At 42.9% G+C, this 20421-nt stretch overlaps 1 protein-coding gene across 13 annotated transcripts in view; it reads left to right on the top strand.

Annotated features, from left to right (window-relative positions):
- Nucleotides 1-20421, top strand: part of CCSER2 (coiled-coil serine rich protein 2) — a 139340-nt gene that overhangs the window by 45550 nt on the left and 73369 nt on the right. For all 13 annotated transcript variants that reach the window (XM_014601688.3, XM_014601689.3, XM_006272384.4 and 10 more), the window contains one exon: nucleotides 19574-19664. In XM_014601688.3, coding sequence (XP_014457174.1) covers nucleotides 19574-19664 — 91 coding nt within the window. The remainder of the gene's footprint in view (nucleotides 1-19573; nucleotides 19665-20421) is intronic.

The following is a 20421-nucleotide window of genomic DNA, read 5'->3' as shown; positions in this document are numbered from 1 at the left end:
ATAGGCCCCTCCATACAGCTAATCATTCTTGTTGCCCTTCTCTGGGTCCTTTTTTGAGTTGAGGGGACCTGTGGACACACCATGAATGTATAAAAGGGCATGATGATACCTTCTATTTTTGTTTATTGTTCCTTTCTTAATAATTCCTAATGTTTTGTTTGCCTTTTTGATGGCTGCTGAACACTGAGCTGATGATTTTTAGGAAACTGTCCACAATGACTCCTAGATCTTTCCTGTGTGGTAACAGCTAAAGTAGTGCCCATCCTAGTATAGGTCTAGTGTGGGTTATTTGGCCCTGGTGGATTGCTTTATTGCTTTAATTCTACATTGAATTACATCCCATTCGCTCAATCATACCTGATCTTTCTTTAGTTTGCACATGTGCGCACACATGCCCAATAAATATATGTAATAAATATAGCTTATTTGGATTGTTAGAGATCCTACATTTTAGCATGCTATAAAATGGTGACCTATATATATATTTCATTATTAGGTGATTCACTTGCACATATTTGTATCAAGCTGTATGAAGATGGCAAGTTGAGTTTAATTAAACGCACAAAACCAGTACTTCAAATTTATTAAACAAAACTTTAATGTTCAGCATACAGAACTTTAAAAAAAATCAGAATATGGCTTAATACAAAATACGGTCTACGTATGAAATACCGTATCATATTTTTAAGCTATCTCAAAAGTTAGATGTTTCCCCCTTTTATTTTTATAGAAGAAAATCAGCCTTTAACTGCAGAATTTTTACTAGAGGCTCATTGACTCAATGCATTTAATTTAAATGATTTTAATAGGTTATACTAATTTATACTTTAGCCTATGATGTACTAAATTCAAATTTCATTTTTCATCTGGTCTATTTTTAAAGGAAAACAATTATACTTTTAGGTAAAAGAAAATCCAATTTAAATAACAAAAATCCAATTTTTAATTTTTTAAAAATCATCAGTTTTATCCACCCTGTCTAGAAGTCAACTTTATTTAAGCATTGTTTAATTAATTTTCCATGAATATGAACAACATTAAAAACTTGGTCTTGTACACTAATTTCAATCTATCTCTTGCCTACTGATTTGAATGGGACCTGGTAGAATTATAAAAAAAATTCAGAGACTTCTGAAGTCTTACTAAAAAGGACAATAGCTGTGGAGGTTAATGAAGCATTTGACTGAAACCTGTTGACGAAAGCTAAACATTTCAAGGATTGATTCTAAGGACCTGGCTGTCAACACTTTTGTTTCAGGTTTTTTCCTATTGCACAGGCAACAAGGGGAAAAGGAAAATTGTAATCTAGCTGTTTTGGTTGGTGTCTGAGATTAAGAGGAGAATTCCAGCCTAATTTTGACTTGCATCTACAACAAAAGTGGATGTAGGAGCTGTACAAGTTAAATTTTAAGTAGATTTTAAATGAAAAATTTTTTTTTTAGGTTAAATAAGGAAAGTTATTTTGACCATTTTTTTTTCTCATTTGTCACAAGTTCTTGAGATGGCTTTCTGTTAGAAACTTGAGATATTCTCCTGTTTGAAAATTACTGAACCTAAATAGAATTTCCTTTCTCAAGGCTTAACTGATAGGTATAACTATATCATGAAATAAAATACTAATATTTGATTACATGAATGCTTTTTTAAGTATTGATAATCATTCTTTTGACTGTTTTTTATTGTTTTTATTCACTTTTTTTTTTTTTACCAGTTCTCATTAAATGGGAAAAAATATGAATTCAGCAAATATAAAAGGATCTTTATAATACTGTTTGGGTACTCTGAATATAATTTGTGGAAACTCATATTTGAGGCAAGCTACTTCCTGCATCTTATCAGCAGTTAGAATGTTCTAAGAGCACAGGAGGGAATTTTTCTGCTTCAGTTTCTTGTTCCTGGGTCCTAGATGGTCCCAGATAGCTAAGAGAGAAAAATAGCATGCCCTTGCATAAAGGGGGCCTGTCTGTCAGGTTTCATATCCCTTCTTCAGTTTACAGACATGTAAGATTTTTCAACATAACTGTCACAGGCAGAGAAAGACCAGGGAGACTCCCGAGCTCATGGAGGGAGCCCCAGAGACAGAGGGCAGAACGGAGGGAAAAGAAAAAAAATAACTTACCGCAGAATGTGAGGAAGAGCAGGGATGGCCGGAGAAGCCCGCGCACGGCCTGGACGACGCCTTAAGTCACCTGCGGTTGGTGGGTGACATCACTCCTAATCGCCGGCCAACAGCGATAAAAGAGCTGGCGGCGGAGAGGAGCGGGTTCGCACGTGGCTGCCGGGAGGGAGCCTGGCTGGTGGAGTCAGCTGGAGGCGCGAAATGCCGGAGCTGACTGCCGGCGTTCGTTACAGAGAGTTAAAGGAGCCCAGGGACGAACCAATGCCCAAGGACAGCACGACAGCGGCGGGTGAGCCGGGAGAGAGAGTGGTAAGAGCCTCGGCGGCGCGGAGGGGTCAGCGGACCGAGGAAGACCCGGAGAGAGGCTGCGGTCCGGGGAAGACCCAGAGAGAGGGCTGCGGTCCGGGGAAGACCCAGAGAGAGGGCTGCGGTCCGGGGAAGACCCAGAGAGAGGGTTACACTGGGAGATACCGGGCAACGAGTGGTGGGTATCTGGCACAGAAAGGGAGGGCTATTGAACCAGGCCACGAGCGTGTGACCCAGTTGTTAAGCAGCGGGGCAGCGAGGCTACAGGCTCTGCTAGGGAGCTTAATAGGGGCGGGGTTATGCCTCTCATTAGGCACATTGAGTCTTAGTTGAGTTTGAAAGGTTTTTCTTTTGTGTTACCCCGGGTCAGAAGGGGCTGAGTGCACGTCAGCAGGGAGGTAGAGCGAGGGGTGAGCTTGTTATTTGCGCGCCTGAGGGAGTACTCGAGCACCCACAGGAATACTCAAGATCCACCGGGCTGGGTAAGGGTGAGGTGCAGGGGAGGAGGAGCCTCACAGAAGACATCTACAACGCAGATACCTGATGAAGGTAACTGCGCTACACGAAGCCCCACTCACTGAAAGATCAAAGTCGTGGCAGGCGAGAGAGGGCGGACTGCAGCGCATGGAAAGACCTCCCCGAGGGCCACCTGCGACTGCAAGCTGGATACCGGTAAGCCCTCGGAGCAAGGAAGCCCGAGGTAAGATGTTTGATGCCCGGTGGTTACAATAACATTTATCAGAAGTTCATGTGAACCAAAATAAATACATTTACTTTCCCTAACTTCATTCTTAGAAGTGACTGAACTTTAGTGGAAAACTAGGAGAAAACAAATGGTTTGAGACTGGTGCTTGTGTTAAAAAGCTTCATTCAAAATAGTTAAAGTTTTGCCAAATTATAAGCAAGTATAATTTGTAGTTTTTTCATTATTAAAAAAAAGGTTAAACAACCTAATGATATAGGTGTCAGTACCAGCACTGTTTATCATTAATTATCATTGTAAGGAGTATGGCATGCTATTGTAAGAATAACTAAATGCAAGCCAGAACTGTCTGTTTCTGATATCTTAATTTTGTTTGCACTAGGCTATTAAAAGAATACCAAGTAAATAGAATATACTGTATCAGGTGCAGTAATTCAGCAAAGTACATCTACAAGTATTATTGTGCTAATTCCTTAAGTAAATCGCTTTGCAAAGATGTCCTAGAAAATTTGTTTGTTTACCATTTTGTATTACCCCATCAGCTTGAGCAAATAATAAATATGAAAATGTTGTAGAAACTCCAGCCAGGGTACATGAGATACTTTTCTGTGCAGTAGACTAATCGGCTGTGCAGTATAGTGTCACTATGTAAGTGTGTGTAGGAGCTATTGCTGTGAACAGTTAATGCTACTGTTAATCATGTTTATCAGTATAAGAATATTTGAGCACTGAGAACTATCACTTTGTGTTCAGTTTGTAATGTGGGTTAACTTGTCTTCCTGAACAAGTTCCTGGGGTGCCTGGTAGCATCCATGTGTTGTGGTGTTAAAAAAAAAAAAAAAAAAAAAAATCTGGGTTGTGGGGATCCAGCTGGGAAGCTGAGCACACACCCACGTTTCAACCTGCAATTCTGTGGGTCTTCCTGAACTTACAGTACTGTTGTTCATTGAATAGGAATGATAAATACTCCTGGTGTGACTTGTCCTTTTTTCTCCTTTATGGCACCTACTTTCAGAAAGGAGGAAAGCTAACAAATGGTGTCCAAGTGCAACAGGGTTTTTTATTACCACACATTTTGATCAGTTAATTTTGTAGTTGGAAAGATTAGCCAGTACATGAAGAACTGAAAGTGGGGAAAAAGAGAGATTACAAAAGATTTAATCAGGAAAAAGGAAGGGGGGATCTTGAAAAAGGGGACTACTCTGGGTAGTATTAGACTTGAGAAGACAAATTGCTATCAAGCATTATCTCAGTACCTAGACCTTTAATATAACAAAATTTCATGTGGTGGATTATCTGATTGTCATACTTGATGTTGAAATTCTCTATAATTTAGGGCCTGTTGGGCATACAGATTAGGAATTTGAAGCTATAAATTGTGTAACTATGATGACAAGGTTGAAACTAAGAATTTCACATAGAGTACAAATATAAATGCTTAAAAATGGGTGTTTCATAAATTATTTAGGACTGTTAATAGAGAGAGTGTGGCACGCCTGAAAAACAGCCAAAATGCACTTCAGTTTAGTTTTAAGGAAGACAAATAATTTGGTCTTGCGTCTCAACTTTTTAATTAAAACATTCAGAATATTGAAATCATTTAAGATAATATCATTATATTTAGAGGTGCACCAATACATTGATTCCATATTGGATCAGCACCTATGTGACAAAAATTGAAAGTATCACTGATTTGTTGTTTTTTTTTTTTTTGTCTGATGTGGCTGATAAATGCTGCGTGCATGCGCACAGCCACAGTGCAGCATGTGGGCAGCCAGGAGCACAGCCCAGCAGCGTTGAGAGCATCTGGGTCTGGCTAGTAAGTCTGTTGTGGGGGAAGGAGTTGGGGATGGGGGGGCAGATCAAGGCCCCCTGTGGTGAGGGAGGGAGTGAGAGTGGGTCTGGGGTGAGGCAGGGGCAGGCACTCCTGGGGTACATGCAGCAGCATGAGCTGCCCCCCCCAGACAAGTTGAAGCTTTGTCCTGTGCCCTGCCCCAGCTGGGCAGCACCTGCCCCAGCCCCACACCCACTTCCCTCCCTTACTGTGGGGCCCTTGATCTCCCCCCACCCCCACTCCACACCCCTTCCTCCCTGCCCTTTCCCCCACAAAACTTACCAGCCAGACCTGGCTGCTCTCCACACTGTAGGGCTGCATATTGGAATTGGATCAGTATCGGCTGATATGAGCTCATTAAAAATCGACCATCAGTATTGGCCCATAAAATCTCTATCAATGCACCCCTAATTACATTGTTGGAATTTAAGTGAATTATATGCAGATGAATATGATTGCAGAACATTCAAATAATTTTTTAAAGCTATCATTACTTCTGTGAGTAAAGAAAGAAGTTTTCTTTTTCAAAAAAGGAATAGACATTAAATTACTACTTTACATATATTGTTACAAGCTTTTGAAAATAATGAACAAAAGTAAACAATTTTTCATGACATTCCAAAGATTAAAAGGCACACGGGGGAGGCAAAACAAGAAACTACTGCCTCATGCCATTGTAGTTTCTTTCACTAGCACACTAAAGTTTATTAATCAGTCTCTGATTACATGAATGCAGCTTTTTGTCAACCATTGACATGTGTGTTTGGGAAAAGTGCATTAGTGCTGTTCACATTTAGGTTGACTTAATTTTTCGTTTTTTTTTTCTTTCTGTTAAGAAACATTTAATTCAATTTGAATTAAAATATTTGATTTATGGTCTCAATTTGAGCCTCTTTTAAAATTAAGGTTAACTTTGAAATTAAAGAGCCTTCTTAATTTAAAGATGTCAGTTCTTCATTTAAAACATCCCAATGAAACATTGCCACAAAAATCACTCTCCTGTTTACCATACAGTGTAAACCAAGGAGATTTGTCGTCTTTAGATACCCAAGTGGTTGTTAGTGTTTGTCTGTCTCTGCAAACAATATCATCCAACCAATAGCAGCTTCTCTGGTCTGTCCTGTTAACTGTTTTATTAATTCATCATTCGTTTGGTTCCCAATGTTGCAGAACCTCTAGGAAGGTTTAGGGATGTTTTATCTGAAATCTAATAATTTTTTAATGTATATTTCATTATTTTATTTTAGTTTCTTGTTATTTTGAACAGCTTGAGTCGGTTTGTCTTTCTTGTTTCTAAATCCATTGCTTTAAATGTCCATGTAAACCAGATTTCTTCAAGCACCTTAAAGTCTTTGGTCTGCAGTATAAATCCTTGAAAAAATTATAGCTTTTTTTTAAGTGATTAAAAATCTCTTTGTGTAAATCCCAAAATAAATATGTTCAGAATTATCAAAAGAAGCCCTGCTAATGTTGCTGATGCCATAAACAGTGTTTTTAAAATGCATCTTCCTGTACAGGGAAAACCAAAAATAAATCCTATTTTTTCTTCAAATTGTCTGAACTCTTATCATCTCTGGGTTAAGAGTGAATATCTGAATTGTTACCAGAGGACATACTTTTCTAGGACTTAAATCTTTTAAGAGTTAAATTACAGTGCTTGTAATGTTACATGGCGGTGGTGGTGGTTGCAGTGTGTGTGACTTTTTTGGGAGGTAAAGTGGGGCTGTTAATTTTCCCCAAATACATCAACTTCAGAGAAGAAGCAGTGCCAATTATTTTTTTTCTTATGGATTAGCAAATAATTTTCCATGAAAAGGCTATATAGAGTTATAATTTCTGTGGGTGTCCATTTTTAAAACATCTGGCTTGCTTCCCTATTTTTGTAATCAGATATAGCTATCCCTTGTATGTTTATACAATAATGACACGGAAGACAGCCAAAGGACAATTTAAACAAATAATATTCAGTTTACAAATGTATTCATAAATCTGCTAGTTCCTTGGGCTACTGACAGTAAATGTAACAAATGGCTAACCTGTTTTAGGAATATTTGTAATGCCACTGTTGTTTTACAGGGTATTGAATATCGTGTACTCTCTTCTTTAAATGAGTACCCAGTAAAAGTCAAACAGCTGTTGATCAGTGTATTGGGTAATGATAATTGAAACAAATATTTTAGTTAATATGGCATACATATCCCAGTAACTGGCAGTTTGTTTATATGGTTGGTAAGTTGGAAAAAATCTACAACTTTGATCTTGGAAAAAGGGCAGATTTGAAAAGCCGTTAAAGCCTAAAGCCTTTGCCTTTTTGTTCTGTGGTGCAGGAAGGTATGTCATCTGCTTTCTACAGAATCATTAACAAGTTTTAAAGATTATTGATGATTCATAAAGAGGAATGAAATCTTCCTCTTCAGAACATAAATTAGCAGTACTCTCTACTAGTGATGCACAATATAGTGGCGCTCTGCAAAATTTCGCCACCAATTTTGTTTCGACCTCTTTTGATTTTGCTGTTTCAACCTCAAAACGAAACAGATATGGTTGAAACAGCCTCAAAACGAAATGAGGCAAGTCAAAATGTTTCGCTGTTTCGACTCTGTTTCGACATTTTGCGAATAGGCTATAATGGGGAAGGTCAAAACAGCCTATAACTTTGTCATTTCTGGCCAGATTTGAATAAAACCTGCAGAAATGGTAGCCCCTTCTCAGGGCATGGTATGTGCCAAATTTCAAGAAGATACGTGCAGGGGGTTTGGAGAAACTGCACCCTTGAGAGCCAAACTTGTGTCACGTGTATGTGTTAAGCCACATCAGGGTCAAAACTGCAGGCATGCTAGCCCCTGCTGAGGCCACGAAGCCTGCCAAGTTTCAAGGAGATAATTACAGGAGTTTGGGGGAAACGGAACCTCAAGCTGCGGACAAGCAAAACTCGTGACATGGGTGACACTGTGTGTTAAGTTGCAGCGGGGTGAAAGCTGCAGGGATGGTAGGCCCTGCTGCGGCCATGAAGCCTGCTAGCTGTCAAGGAGATGGGTGCAGGGGGGTTCTGGGGCCTTGCACCCCTAGCTGCTGACAGACAAAACTCGTGACATGAGTGCTTGTGCAAATGACTGTCTCTGTCTTTGGGCAGTTGATTGTCTGTATTGATTATTTCCTCTCCTTAGTCATAGTTTTGTAGGTGTTAAACCATGCTCGTTGTTACGTAGTAGCTAGGTACTGTGTAATGAGCTGGTCAGTGCTGTGTAATGAGCTGGTCCCTGAGTGAATCACGATTAATTGGTAACTGGTAACACAGTAGCTTAGTAGCCAGGCCTGCAGTAGTCTACCCCCCCACTCCAGTGCCCCAAGACACACAATTGCACAAGCACCCATGTCACAAGTTTTGTTTGTCCGCAGTTTAAACTGCAGTTTCCCCCAACCCCCTGCACTTATCTCCTTGAAACTTGGCAGGATTTGTGGCCTGAGCAGGGGCCACCACTCCTGCAGTTTTTACCCTGCTGTGCCTTAACACATACAGGATCATCTATGTCATGAGTTTTGCTGTCAGCAGCTTGAGGTGCAGTTCCCCCCAAACCCCTTTACCTATCACCTTGAAATTTGGCAGGCTTTGTGGCTTCACCAGGGGCTACCACCCTTGCGGTTTTGACCCTGCTGTGGCTTAACACAGACACATGACATGAGTTTTGCTTTCAAGATTTTGGGGTGCAGTTTCTCTGAACCCCCTGAACCTATCTTCTTGAAACTTGGCACGCATCATGCCCTCAGAAGAGGCTGCCATTCCTGCAAGTTTCACCCAAATCTGGTCAGCAATGACAAAGTTATAGCCTGTTTCAACCTTCCGCATTATACCCTATGGGCGAAATGTTGAAACAGGGTTGAAACACCAAAATGTTTCGACGGAACAAAATGGAACAGCTGTTTCTACTTGAGACAGAAGTCAAAATGAAACACTGTTCTGTCGAAACACTGGTCGAAATGAAAGGCTTCTATTTCGCACAGCCCTACAATTTAACTTTCTTTTAAATAACTGGATATTTGCTGCATGAGGTGGCAAAGTAGCTTTCCCTTGGTAAAGCAGGGGGCTAAAAGTTTCTCTGGGTTATATTAGCTCAGCCCAGCATACTTGGAACTAATGCCAGATATTGAGGGAGGAGAATAAAAGGAAGTAACTTGGCTTAGAAAATGGAGGACTAGGAGATGACAGAAGCTTGACTTGTTCCTGGGGGCTATCTGATGAACCAGCTTTTGCTGCTTGCATTGGTGTTGAGGACTTTCCTTGACTATCCATTTGGATTCATATCCGTGCCTAATAAGGGAGAACGGACACCAGTTTCCCCTCATGTGCCCAGAGGGCACCTCGGCTGTCTTCAGGGTGACCCCCTAAATCTCCTGCCACGACTTTGAATGGTTCTTCAGTGGAGGGGTCCCCTTTGAGGGTGCTTCCAGGGCCATCATGTGTCTCGGCGGACATTCATGGGGGTCCAGCCTCCCCTACATCCTGACCACGTGCCACCCTTTGAGACGGGCCTCCGAGTCTATTTGCGGCTAGCCCTCGCTGGTGTCTCCCCTAGTCTCTGTGTTGCCTCTCTACGATGACCACCCAGGACCCTGGCCGAACTCCGGTGGGAGGGTCTGGAGACCCTCGGCTTTCAGGCTTGTCTTCTCCAGTGCCCTTAGCCTTCAGTGTCTGCTGGCGGTAGCCCCCAGTGTGTTCTTGCATGGCTCCTCTCTCCGCTTTCATGGAGTCCCGGCAACCCTCGCCTGGTGCTAAGGACTCTGCTAATCTACCATCCCAAAGGGGACTGAGATAGATGAGCCCTAAAGGGGACCACTGCCAATGCCTTGATCCTAAACCCCTTTTCCCTGAAACCCCTGATGTGAAGCAAAAATGAACAAAGCCACCGCCATGACTACTAGTGAGGTGTGACCGAAAGGAAAGAAGGTAGGGAGAATGCCAAAGGAAATGGAGCACCCACAGTGAGAGCTCCCTACACCCTTAGCCCCCAATGCCCTTAGGCTAGGGCACCCTCTGGGTTGGGACCCATGCCTTCACCCCAGCCAGGGTCTCTCTTTCTCTTTACGAGCCCTGCCACTGATTGGGAGCTGCGGCCCCATTGTCTCTAATTAGGGCTCTCACACTGGCTCTCCCAGTGGTTGTTGCAGGTCTCTCCGCCGGCTCCTTCGACCCCCGCCAGTCTTCTCCAGCTTGGGGTTCCCCGCCACTCCTTCTCCTGCCGCTACCTTAGCCAGCCTCCCTGCCAGTGTCTTCAATCCCCGCCGATCCTCAGCTTGGGGATCTTCTGCAGCTCCCGCTGCTACTGCTTTTGCGAGCCTCTCTGCTGGCATCTTTGATCCCCGCTGGTCTTCTCAGGCTCGGGGATCCTTTGCAGCTTCTGCCACTTCCGACACTGCTGCTGCCACTGCTGCTGCCGGCTGCAGCAGCTGGACATCTTCTGCCTGGTGGTTCCCCGCCAGTCCTCCGGTCCTCGGCGCCTTTCCTGCGCCTTCAGGGCCACTCTTTATCTCTGCTGGGTGGCATTTCCTCATGATGTTACCCAGTCCCAGCTGGATATAGGCACGGCTAATGAACCGCGCAGGCTGTTTCTCACTGCGTATTTTCTTGTTCCTCCCGGCACCTACAATAGGTATGTTGTGGTTTTCTTTTCTTTCTACTTTGGTCTGGGGTTTGCCTGTGAACGCGGCTTCCCCCTCTCCTGGTCCTGTGCCCCTGGGACAGTGGCCTAGTAAGATACAGCCACACGGAGAACTGAGCCATAGTTCTAAAAATGTTTTTCTCTTTACCATAAAGATATATCATCTTTTAAGATAAGGATCCTCTGATAGCTTAGTCTGACCTCTTCTCAATGCTAAGTGAACAACTTCCCACTTTAGTTGATGGTTTATTCAGTGAAGATAATTTCCTTTAATATAACTGATGTGGCTGACTATTAATGAATTGTAGTATGTATTACACTAGTATCGCAACTCTCCTCATTTCCTTCAAATCCCAGGAGTTTAATCTGACTAACTGAAGTCTTTTTGTTCTGCTATCCTGTGTATAAATGTAGTTTTGGTGTCATAAGAAAATTAATCCTAATTTAACTTACATCACTAACAAATAAGAGGTGGCATTGCATAGGCCTGATGATGTTTTTTTAAAGTGTTGTTCGCCAAAAAACCCTATGCGAAACCCAAAATTCTCACCTGAATTTGGGGCCTTTTTCCAGTCAGCTGATTGACAAATTAAATATAAAAGGAGGGTAGAAATTTACCTGCTGTCTTAACAGTAAGAAACATATTCAGGTTCTATATCCTACCTCATTAAAACATCACATTAGTAGAATAAACCCAAAGTTTAGAAATTGCCTTAAGCAATGAAAGAGAACACAGTTTTAAAGGTGCCACACCCTTTGCTGTATACAAAGTAAGTATAAAATTTAAAGAGCTGCAAGTTGGAGAAATAAATTGGTTAAATTAACAAATGCTGGAGTCAGCATGAGAGAAAAACAAGTCCTCTGAATTTAAATTTAACCCAGTGCCACTTCTATATGTACTGGTCCTTTAAGGAGCAAAATTTAAACTAAAAGATGAATAAATGTAATTTCATAAATATCTACCTTTCTTTTTAGTTTTTAACAAGGAGTCACCAGGCAAAATATGTGATGCATTCCATCCAAGTGATGTTTAGATACCAGTTATGTAGGTTGACATGTTATGGGTAATTCTTGGTAAAATATCTGCAAACGGATTCATAGATTCATAGACATTAGGGCTGGAAGGGACCTCGAAGGTCATCAAGTCCAGGCCTCTGCCCCAGGGGCAGGAAGTCAGCTAGGGTCAAAGGATCCCAGCAAGATAAACATCCAAATGTTTCTTGAATGAGTCCAGAGTAGGTGCCTGCACCACTTCTGGAGGGAGTCTATTCCAGGTCTTAGGGTCTTGCACAGTAAAGAAATGTTTTCTTATGTCCAGCCTAAAATGATCTTGGAGGAATTTATGACCGTTGGTCCTAGTTTTTCTTTTGGGCACTCTGGTGAACAGACGTTTTCTCAGATCCTGATGTACATCCCTTATGTACTTATAGGCAGCCACCAGGTACCACCTGAGCCTGTGCTTTTCCAGGCTGAAGAGTCCCATGACTCTCAGCCTCTCTTCATAAGGCCTATCCTCTTGCCCTCTGATCATGTGTGTGGCTCTCCTTTGGAGTCTCTCAAGCTTCTCGACATCCTTCTTGAATTGTGGAGCTCAGAATTGGATCCAGTGCTCCAGGTGCGGCCCCACCAAGGCTGAGTACAGCGGGAGGATGACATCCTGAGATTTACTTGAGAAGCATCTATGGATGCAAGGCAGAGTTTGGTTTGCTTTACGAGCTGCGACATCGCATGAGTGGCTCATGTTCATTTTGTGGTCAATCATGACCCCCGAGTCTCTTTCAGCAGTGGTACTAGCAAGCGTAGTACTGCCGAGCCTATAAGTATGCTGTGGGGTTTTTTTCCCCCTGAGGTGTAATACCTGACATTTATCGATATTAAACATCATCAGGTTTGTATCCACCCACTTACTAAGTTTATCCAAGTCATCCTGGATCACTAGCCTGTCCTCAGGTGTCGCTGCTGTACCTCAAAGTTTAGTGTCATCGGCAAACTTAGTCAGTGTGCTTCTGACACCAGTGTCCACGTTGTAGATAAAGATGTTAAAGAGAACGGTCAAAGGACAGAACCTTGGGGGACGCCACTGGTCATGGCGCACCATAATGATTCACTACCATTGACCAGTACTCTCTGGGTCCAACCTCAGAGCCAGTTTCCCAGCCATCGGACTGTGGTATAGCTGAGGCCACATTTAGCCAATTTTTCCATGAGGAGGTCATGGGACATCATATCAAAGGCTTTTTTAAAGTCCAGATATATGATGTCAATATCTTCTCCCTTGTCCAGGTGATAAGTCACCTGGTCATAGAAAGAAATGAAATTGGTTAGGCAAGACCTACCTACAACAAACCTGTGCTGGCTATCCCTCAGCCAGCTTATCTAGAAGGGTCTCCTTGATAAGTTTCTCCAGAATCTTACCAGGGATTGAGGTCAAGCTGATTGGTCTGTAATTCCCGGGATCTACTTTCCGCCCTTTCTTGAAGTTGGGTACCATGTTGGCCTTCTTCCAGTCTTCAGGTACTTCACCTAAGCACCATGAGTTTTCAAATATTTTTGCCAATGGTTGGGCTATGCCACCTGCCAGTTCCTTTAGTACCCTAGGGTGTAATCTATCAGGACCAGCTGACTTGAAGGTGTCCAGCCTCTCAAGTTGATCCTTTACTAGATAAACACTGATGCTGGGTATAAATACGCTCTCACCCTGGCTATCCCATGTCTTGGTAGACAGGGCAGTCCCATTTAACTGATGACAGACTGACGCGAAGTACCCATTAAGCAGGTTGGCCTTTTCCTGGGTGTCAGTTATCAGCTGTCCTACTTGGTTCAGCAGGGGTCTAATGTTACCTTTGATTTTTTTTCCAACTCCCTACATATCTGAAAAAGGACTTTTTGTTATCCTTGATATGTGAAGCCAGAGGGAGCTTGGTTGCAGCCTTGGCTTTCCTGATCTGCTCCCTGCAGGTACGGACCAATGCTGAGAACTCCTCCTTGGTAGTAATTCCAGCCTTCCATAAGTCTCTCTTTTGAGGTGTAGGAGATCCTCAAGTTCCCTGCTGAGCCAAGGGGTCTTCTGTGCCCTTTTGCTTCCCTTCCTCTGAGATGGGATGGCCATCCCTTGTGCTGTCAGGATTGCTCCCTTGAGGAGCAACCACTCCTCTTGGACTCCTCTTCCTGTTGAGTCGTGGTCCCTTAGGTCCTCGACAGTGAGCCTCCTGAGCTTGTCAAAGTCAGCTTTCCTGAAGTCGAAGACTTCTGTATTGCTGACTAACTTGCCAGCTTTGTGCTAGATGGTAAAGGTGATCAGCTCGTGATCACTATTATGCAACTTACCATCGATTCTTAGGTCGCTTAGTAGATCATCCCCTTTGGCCAGTACCAGGTCCAGCAACGCTTTACCTCTTGTCGGCCCACAGACTTCTTGAGTCAGGTAGAGCTTGTCCACGCATGTGAGGAAGCTTTGCAACTGATTGGATTTGGCTGAGCGCTCTTCCCATGAAATGTATGGGTAGTTGAAATCACCCGTGACGACCATGCATTGAGAGCATGCAGCCTCAGCCAGTTCCCTGGTGAATTCCTGGTCCTGCTCTTGTTTCTGATTAGGAGGTATGTAGTAGACTCCGGCCATGATGTCGCCTGTGCCACGTTCCCCACGTATTTTAACCCAGAGGGACTCCAGTTGTCCTTTCTGGGTGCCAATGTGAATTTGCAGGGACATGTAGCTGTCCTTGACATAGAGGGCTACAGTCCCACCCCTTTTGTCTACATGATCTCGCCTGTACAGGGTATAGCCATCTATACCTGTGGCCTAGTCATAGGTGGAGTCCCACCAGGTTTCCATTATCCCTTTGAGGTCATAATCATTCTTGTTTAGCAAGTGTAGTTCTTGTTTAGTTTGTTTAGTTCCTTCTGTTTATTCCCCAAGCTCCTGGCATTGGTGTACAGGCAGGCAAGTGTCCCACTGGGGGCTCTTGCCTACCCCAAAGATTGATCTGGGGCTAGGGTAGGGGTGGGTTCCCTTAAGTGGCTTAGCCTGCTGGATTTAGAAAGGTTGCCCAGTGGGCTTGCATTGGTGATAGTCCTCCCAACCCCTGGCGGGCTTAGTTTAAAGCCCGGTCAAGCAGGCCGGCCAGTCTGGCTGAGAAGAGCCTCCTTCCCAGCAGAGTGAGGTGGAGGCCATCTCTCCCCAGCAGGCCAGCAGGATGTGGGATGAGTGTTGAATGCTAACATATAATGTCATAGTAATTTTCATAATACCATTATCCAGAAACTCTGTTCTCATATAGTACCAAAGTGGGTGAGATGTAGGAACAGGAAATATTTTTGGAAATGTTTCTAAAGGTGGGGAAAGCAGTGGAATAAATAGAATGCAGAGTTTTCACTTGAGCTTCTTTTTGTGTCTTGGCTTATATGTTTTAGGACAAGTGTTCTCGTGGATTTGAGAAACTTAATAGACTAGGGTTCAAAAGTAGTTTTTCAGCAGAGTTTAAAGGTGCAGCTTTGCTTTTGCAATTATGAATTGTTTGAGGTGGGGAGGGGAGGCTGCAGTAGCATCCCTCTAGCTTGAAACTTGTTATCGAAACCAATATGTAGATGACAGGAACTGGCACAGGAGGTCTTGGAGCTGTTGGAGATAATATTTATGAAATCATAGGTGATGGGAGGTACAGAGGACTGGGAGATGTCCACTATAGTGCCCTTCTTAAAAAAAAAAAAAAAAAAAAAAAAAAAAAGAGGAGGAAAAAAAGAAGAACCCGGGGAAATACAGACTGGTTAGCCTCACATCAGGATCCCAGAGGTTTTGGGAGCATGTCATAAAAGAAGCCTATTTGCAAAAATCTGGAGGAGGAAAGGCTAATCGTAAGCAGCTAGCATGGATTTATTGACTATTAATCATGCCAATAAAACTTGATTATAAATGAATCATAGAATCTTAAAAAGTTAGGGTTGGAAGGGGCCTCGAGGTCATCTAGTCCAAGCCCCTGCTCAAAGCAGGACCATCCCCAACTAGATCATCCCAACCAAAGCTTTGTCCAGTCGGGTTTTGAAAACCTCCAAGTATGGAGTTTCCACCACCTCTCTGGGTAACCTGTTCCAGTGTTTTACTACCCACCTAGTGAGAAAATTCTTCCCAATATGCAACCTAAACTTCCCTTACTGCAACTTGAGGCCATTCCTCCTTGTTATGTCATCTGCCACCACTGAGAACAGCCTAGGTCCATCCTCTTTTGAACTCCTCTTCAGGTAGTTGAAGGCTGTTATTAAGTCCCCTCTCAGTCTTCTTTAGACTAAATAAGCCCAGTTCCCTAAGTCTTTCCTCATAGGTCATGTCCCCCAGCCCCCTCACCATTTTGGTTGCCCTCTGCTGGACTCTCTCCAATTTGTTCACATCCTTTTTGTAGTTGGGTGGTGGGGGGCACAACTGAACAAGGACTCCAAATGTGGCCTCACCAGCGCTGAATAGAGGGGAATAATCACTTTCCTTGACTTACTGGCAATACATCTACTGATGCAGCCCAGTATGCCGTTAGCCTTCTTGGGAACAAGGGCACACTGCTGGCTCATATTCAGCTTACAGTCCACTGTCACTCCCAGGCCCTTTTCTGCAGAGCTGCTGCCCAGCCAGTCAGCCCCCAGCCTGTACTGGTGCATGGGATTGTTCCGTCCTAAGTGCAGGACTTTGCAGTTGTCCTTGTTGAACTTCATGAGATTACTTTTGGCCCAATCCTCCAATTTGTCTAGGTCATTCTGAATCCGAACCCTACCTTCCTGCATATCTACTGCTTCTCCCAGCTTGGTGTCATCTACAGATTTGCTGAGGGTGCATTCGATGCCATCTTTCAGGTCACTGAACAAAAATGGCCCCAGGACCAGCCCCTGAGGCACTCCACTTGATCATGCCTGCCAACTAGACATCGAGCCAGTGATTGCTACTTTCTGAGTCTGATACTCCAGCCAATTTTCTATTCATCTTACAGTACATTAATCCTGACCATATTTCCTTAGCTTGCCTGGGAGAATGTTGTGGGAGAACATATCAAAAGCCTTGCTAAAATCAAGGTACACCACTTGCAGTCCATATCACAATTGAAAGAAGTTTTGCATGGAGTCCTGTGGAGATCTGTCTTGGGCCCAGTGCTGTTCAATGTGTTTATTTAATGATTTGGATGATGGAATTAAGAACTTTCTGAGCAAATTAGCAGATGACAAGAAACTGGGAAGGATTGTGAACATGGAGGACAGGAGAACAATTAAGATCTGCTAGTTTTTGTAGATCACAGATTTGATATGAGTCTGCGGTGTCACACAGCTACCCAAAAGGCAACTGTAGTTTTTAGGATGCATCAATAGAAGCATTAGGTGCACAACATGGGAGGTGATGGTGCTTCTCTACACAACACGAGTTAGGCCTTATCTAGAGTGTCATGTACAGTTGTGGGCTCTATGTTTTAAAAATGACACTGAGAATTTAGGGTCCAGAGGTGAGTGACAAAAATGATAAAGGGCTTGGAAGACCAGTCATATGACAAGAGGTTGAAGGAAATAGGCATGTTCAGCTTGCAGAAAAGATATTTAAGCGGGGGCATGATATCAGTCTTCAAATATCTGAAGAGTTGCCAGAGAAAAGGTGGTTTCCCTCTTCTTTATCTCTGCAGAGAGTAGGATGCTGACCAGTGGCTTGAAGTTGCAGCAAATTAGGTTTAGAGTGGATATTAGGAGGAACTTCTTCACTGACAGTGAGGCAGTGGTATTGACTGCCTAGGGAAGTTGTGGAACCTCCGTCACTGAAGTTGTTCAAGAAGAGGCTGGCATTGGTCTGAGACGATTTAGGATGATTTAGCTATGTCCATCCCCTACTGTAGGTAATCCCCATGCTTATGTGCTTTACTGGTTCTCACATAGGACTGGGAAGGAATTGTTTTTCTCCTCCTCTTGCTCCTGTATGTATCAGGGTATTTTTTTCTACCTTCTTCAGAAGCATTGAGCATTGGATACAGCCAAGACTGAGGATTTTGACTGGGGTATGCCAGTGCTCCTTCTGGGACTCAAACCTGGAGATTCCTGGCTAGAGGGATTTGTCTCTCTGCTCAAGGTCAGTCTGATTGCCATATCAGGAAGGCTCAGGAATGAATTTATCCTGGTCTGATTGGTGTGGATTGGGGCTTTTCCTTGTATCCAGTCTGAAACCACCGTCTAGGAGTTTGACAGTTGCTCCTAGTTTTCCCCTGGGGCGCTTTGGTGAATAGTTGATCACCTAGCCCCTGATGTTCTCCTCTGATATATTTGTAAGGTGCCACCAAATCTCCCCTGAAGTCTTCTCTTTTCTAGGCTGAACAGTTCTATATCTGTCAGCCTTTCCTCGTATGGCTTGCTCTTCAGGCCTCTGATCATATGAGTGGCTCTTCTCTGGACTCTCTCAAGCTTCTCCGCATTTTGCTTTCCTGTAGCTGGGGGTGTAGCCCTCTTCCTTGAATCTCTCCAGCATAGTTTAATCCATTACGCAGCAGCAGGATGTTGGCCCCTATGGTTCCCCTGCTTTACCTATGTCATGTTAGGGTGTTGCATCTTATGTTAGGGTTGACTTTGTAGTTTTGCTGATTGGTTAGAGTTAGACCATGGATTTGCATAGGGTTGTTTGGGTAGGGTTGATTGTGCCTTAGGCAGGGGGTTGGACTAGATGACCTCTGCCAGAGATCCATTCCAGCCTATTTCTCTGATTCTTTTAACATGACTAGGTGTTGCTTTTGATGATATGGAGGGAATTAGAATTTGTTTCATTGGAGGAGGTGGCAATATGGCAGGGATGTCACTGGATGTAATGGCTGGAGCCTTATTGGATGCCTTGGTGACCAATTAGGATGGCTACCTAAACTGACCCCAAAGTTATCCTGTCAGGAATAATGGAGGTGTCCTGTTTCTTGCCCCCTTTCATGTGCCTTTGGAGTTCTACCTCATCTACCTTCTCATTCAAAGCAAGCCACAGTGTTTATTGTGTTTCACCTTGGAAGCTTGTATGATTGAGAAAAGGGATGTGTCAGTTGCATATTGTGTATGATTTTGTTTCCAGGTGAAAAAAGACATGTATATTTGTATTGGAATCCTAATTAATATTCTCAACCCATGTCTTCTGTTGATTGACTATTTTCATTTCCATGATCTTTCCAAATACTTTGGTCTGGGTTATATAGAGGGGTTATAGCTAAACTTTCCAACTTCCATTCTGTCATTACTAGGATTCCAGCTGCCACTAAAACTCTCACTTTGGCAATGGCAAAGGAAATGAGTTTTGAGTAAACCATGGTGAAATATCTTGCCAAATTATACTTAAACGTATGGTTAGTTATGCTGGTTTAACTTCAGTAGAATTGGGACAGACTAATAAATCTGGTACCTTGAGTAACGTCATGCTAGTTCCAGTATTTACTACTTCACTCATTTTTTTTCATACTGGGTATTGCTGTGAAGTTGCACAAAAGTTCATTCTTTTGATTATTGTTGATGGGCAGCTGTACTTGTACTTTTTTCACCTTTTAAAAAGTTAAGACTTTTCAGACTAGGATCTTACAGTTTATATCAACTCATTAAAATAAGTAGACTTATTTTACATGCACAGAGAGTTTTTAAAAAAAAATTCCATTTGGAGAAATATTAGGAAAAAGTGTAAAGTCAATTAACTGAAAGACCATTGTAACAACCTTAATATTCAAGGTACAAAATGTTTATTATTAAAATGTATAGCTTGTCACTGTATAAAGCAGCTAGAAATGCTATTAATTGCTCTTATATGAATCGTCTCAAATAGCATTTAGTTCACAACTAGAGAAAGATCTGTATTGTCAATATTGGACATGTGTGAAAGGTAAATGTACAATATACTATTTAATGACCAAGATGAAGAGTGTATTCATGACAACATTGATCAGAATGCACCGTTCTTTCTCATTCTTTCTTTTTTAAAGGATATCTTAAATAACCTTGATTCATGTGATCTTGAAGATGATGATCTCATGCTTGATGTGGACCTGCCTGAGGACGCACCTTGTGAAAATGGTTAGTGAAGCCGTTTTTTGAACATTGTACATGAACAAAAGTCTCCAGGTCAAGAATGTAATGCGTGCATCTAATGTGAAAGTGACAGTCACAACTGCAGTTAAGGTTAAGTTAAGTTTTGCAGTTGAAGGGACTGGGCCACTTTGCTATGTACAAATTAATTAAAAATATTCTACTCAGAATTCAACAGTTACAGATGCAATATTTTCCTGCATATACCATACTCCTGAATGTATTACACACCCTGGTTTATACAGGCATCTTGGGACAAAGGGAAAACAATATTATCTTGAAGGGCAGGTAACTGATCTAGCACATGACACATGGCTTTGGAGCCAGAATGCAAAGTCAGCTGTATCATGCTGGGTCTGGGGTCACCCACTGGCTCCAGAGCCACATGCTACATCCAGCCAGCCCCATGCTCTGACCTCACTGGGGCCCGACCATGGACCATCTCTACATGGTGGCCTGACCTAAGGTGCAGGAGGCTGGCAGGTGGTATGTGCTCCCTATGCGTCTGCAAATTTGACCTGGGAAGGGGAAGTGGTGGCAGTATTAATTGATGGTTAATTTGTGGCTCCCAGAGCTGCAGCAGTTAGTTTTCTACCTGATGTTCTTTTGGGGAAACAGTGTGGGTTATATGAAATAAAATACAGTATGTTATTACTCTGGAAAACCTTATGATAGATGTGAAAAGTCCATGTGCAGTGGAGAGGTGTGTGCGCACTTCACAGCTAAGTTAGCAAGCGGTAAATAC

Source organism: Alligator mississippiensis, chromosome 6 (genome assembly GCF_030867095.1).
Source record: "Alligator mississippiensis isolate rAllMis1 chromosome 6, rAllMis1, whole genome shotgun sequence".
NCBI lineage: Eukaryota > Metazoa > Chordata > Crocodylia > Alligatoridae > Alligator > Alligator mississippiensis.
The sequence above is the reverse complement of the archived record's forward strand: the minus strand, read 5'-3'. Positions and strand labels throughout refer to the sequence as shown.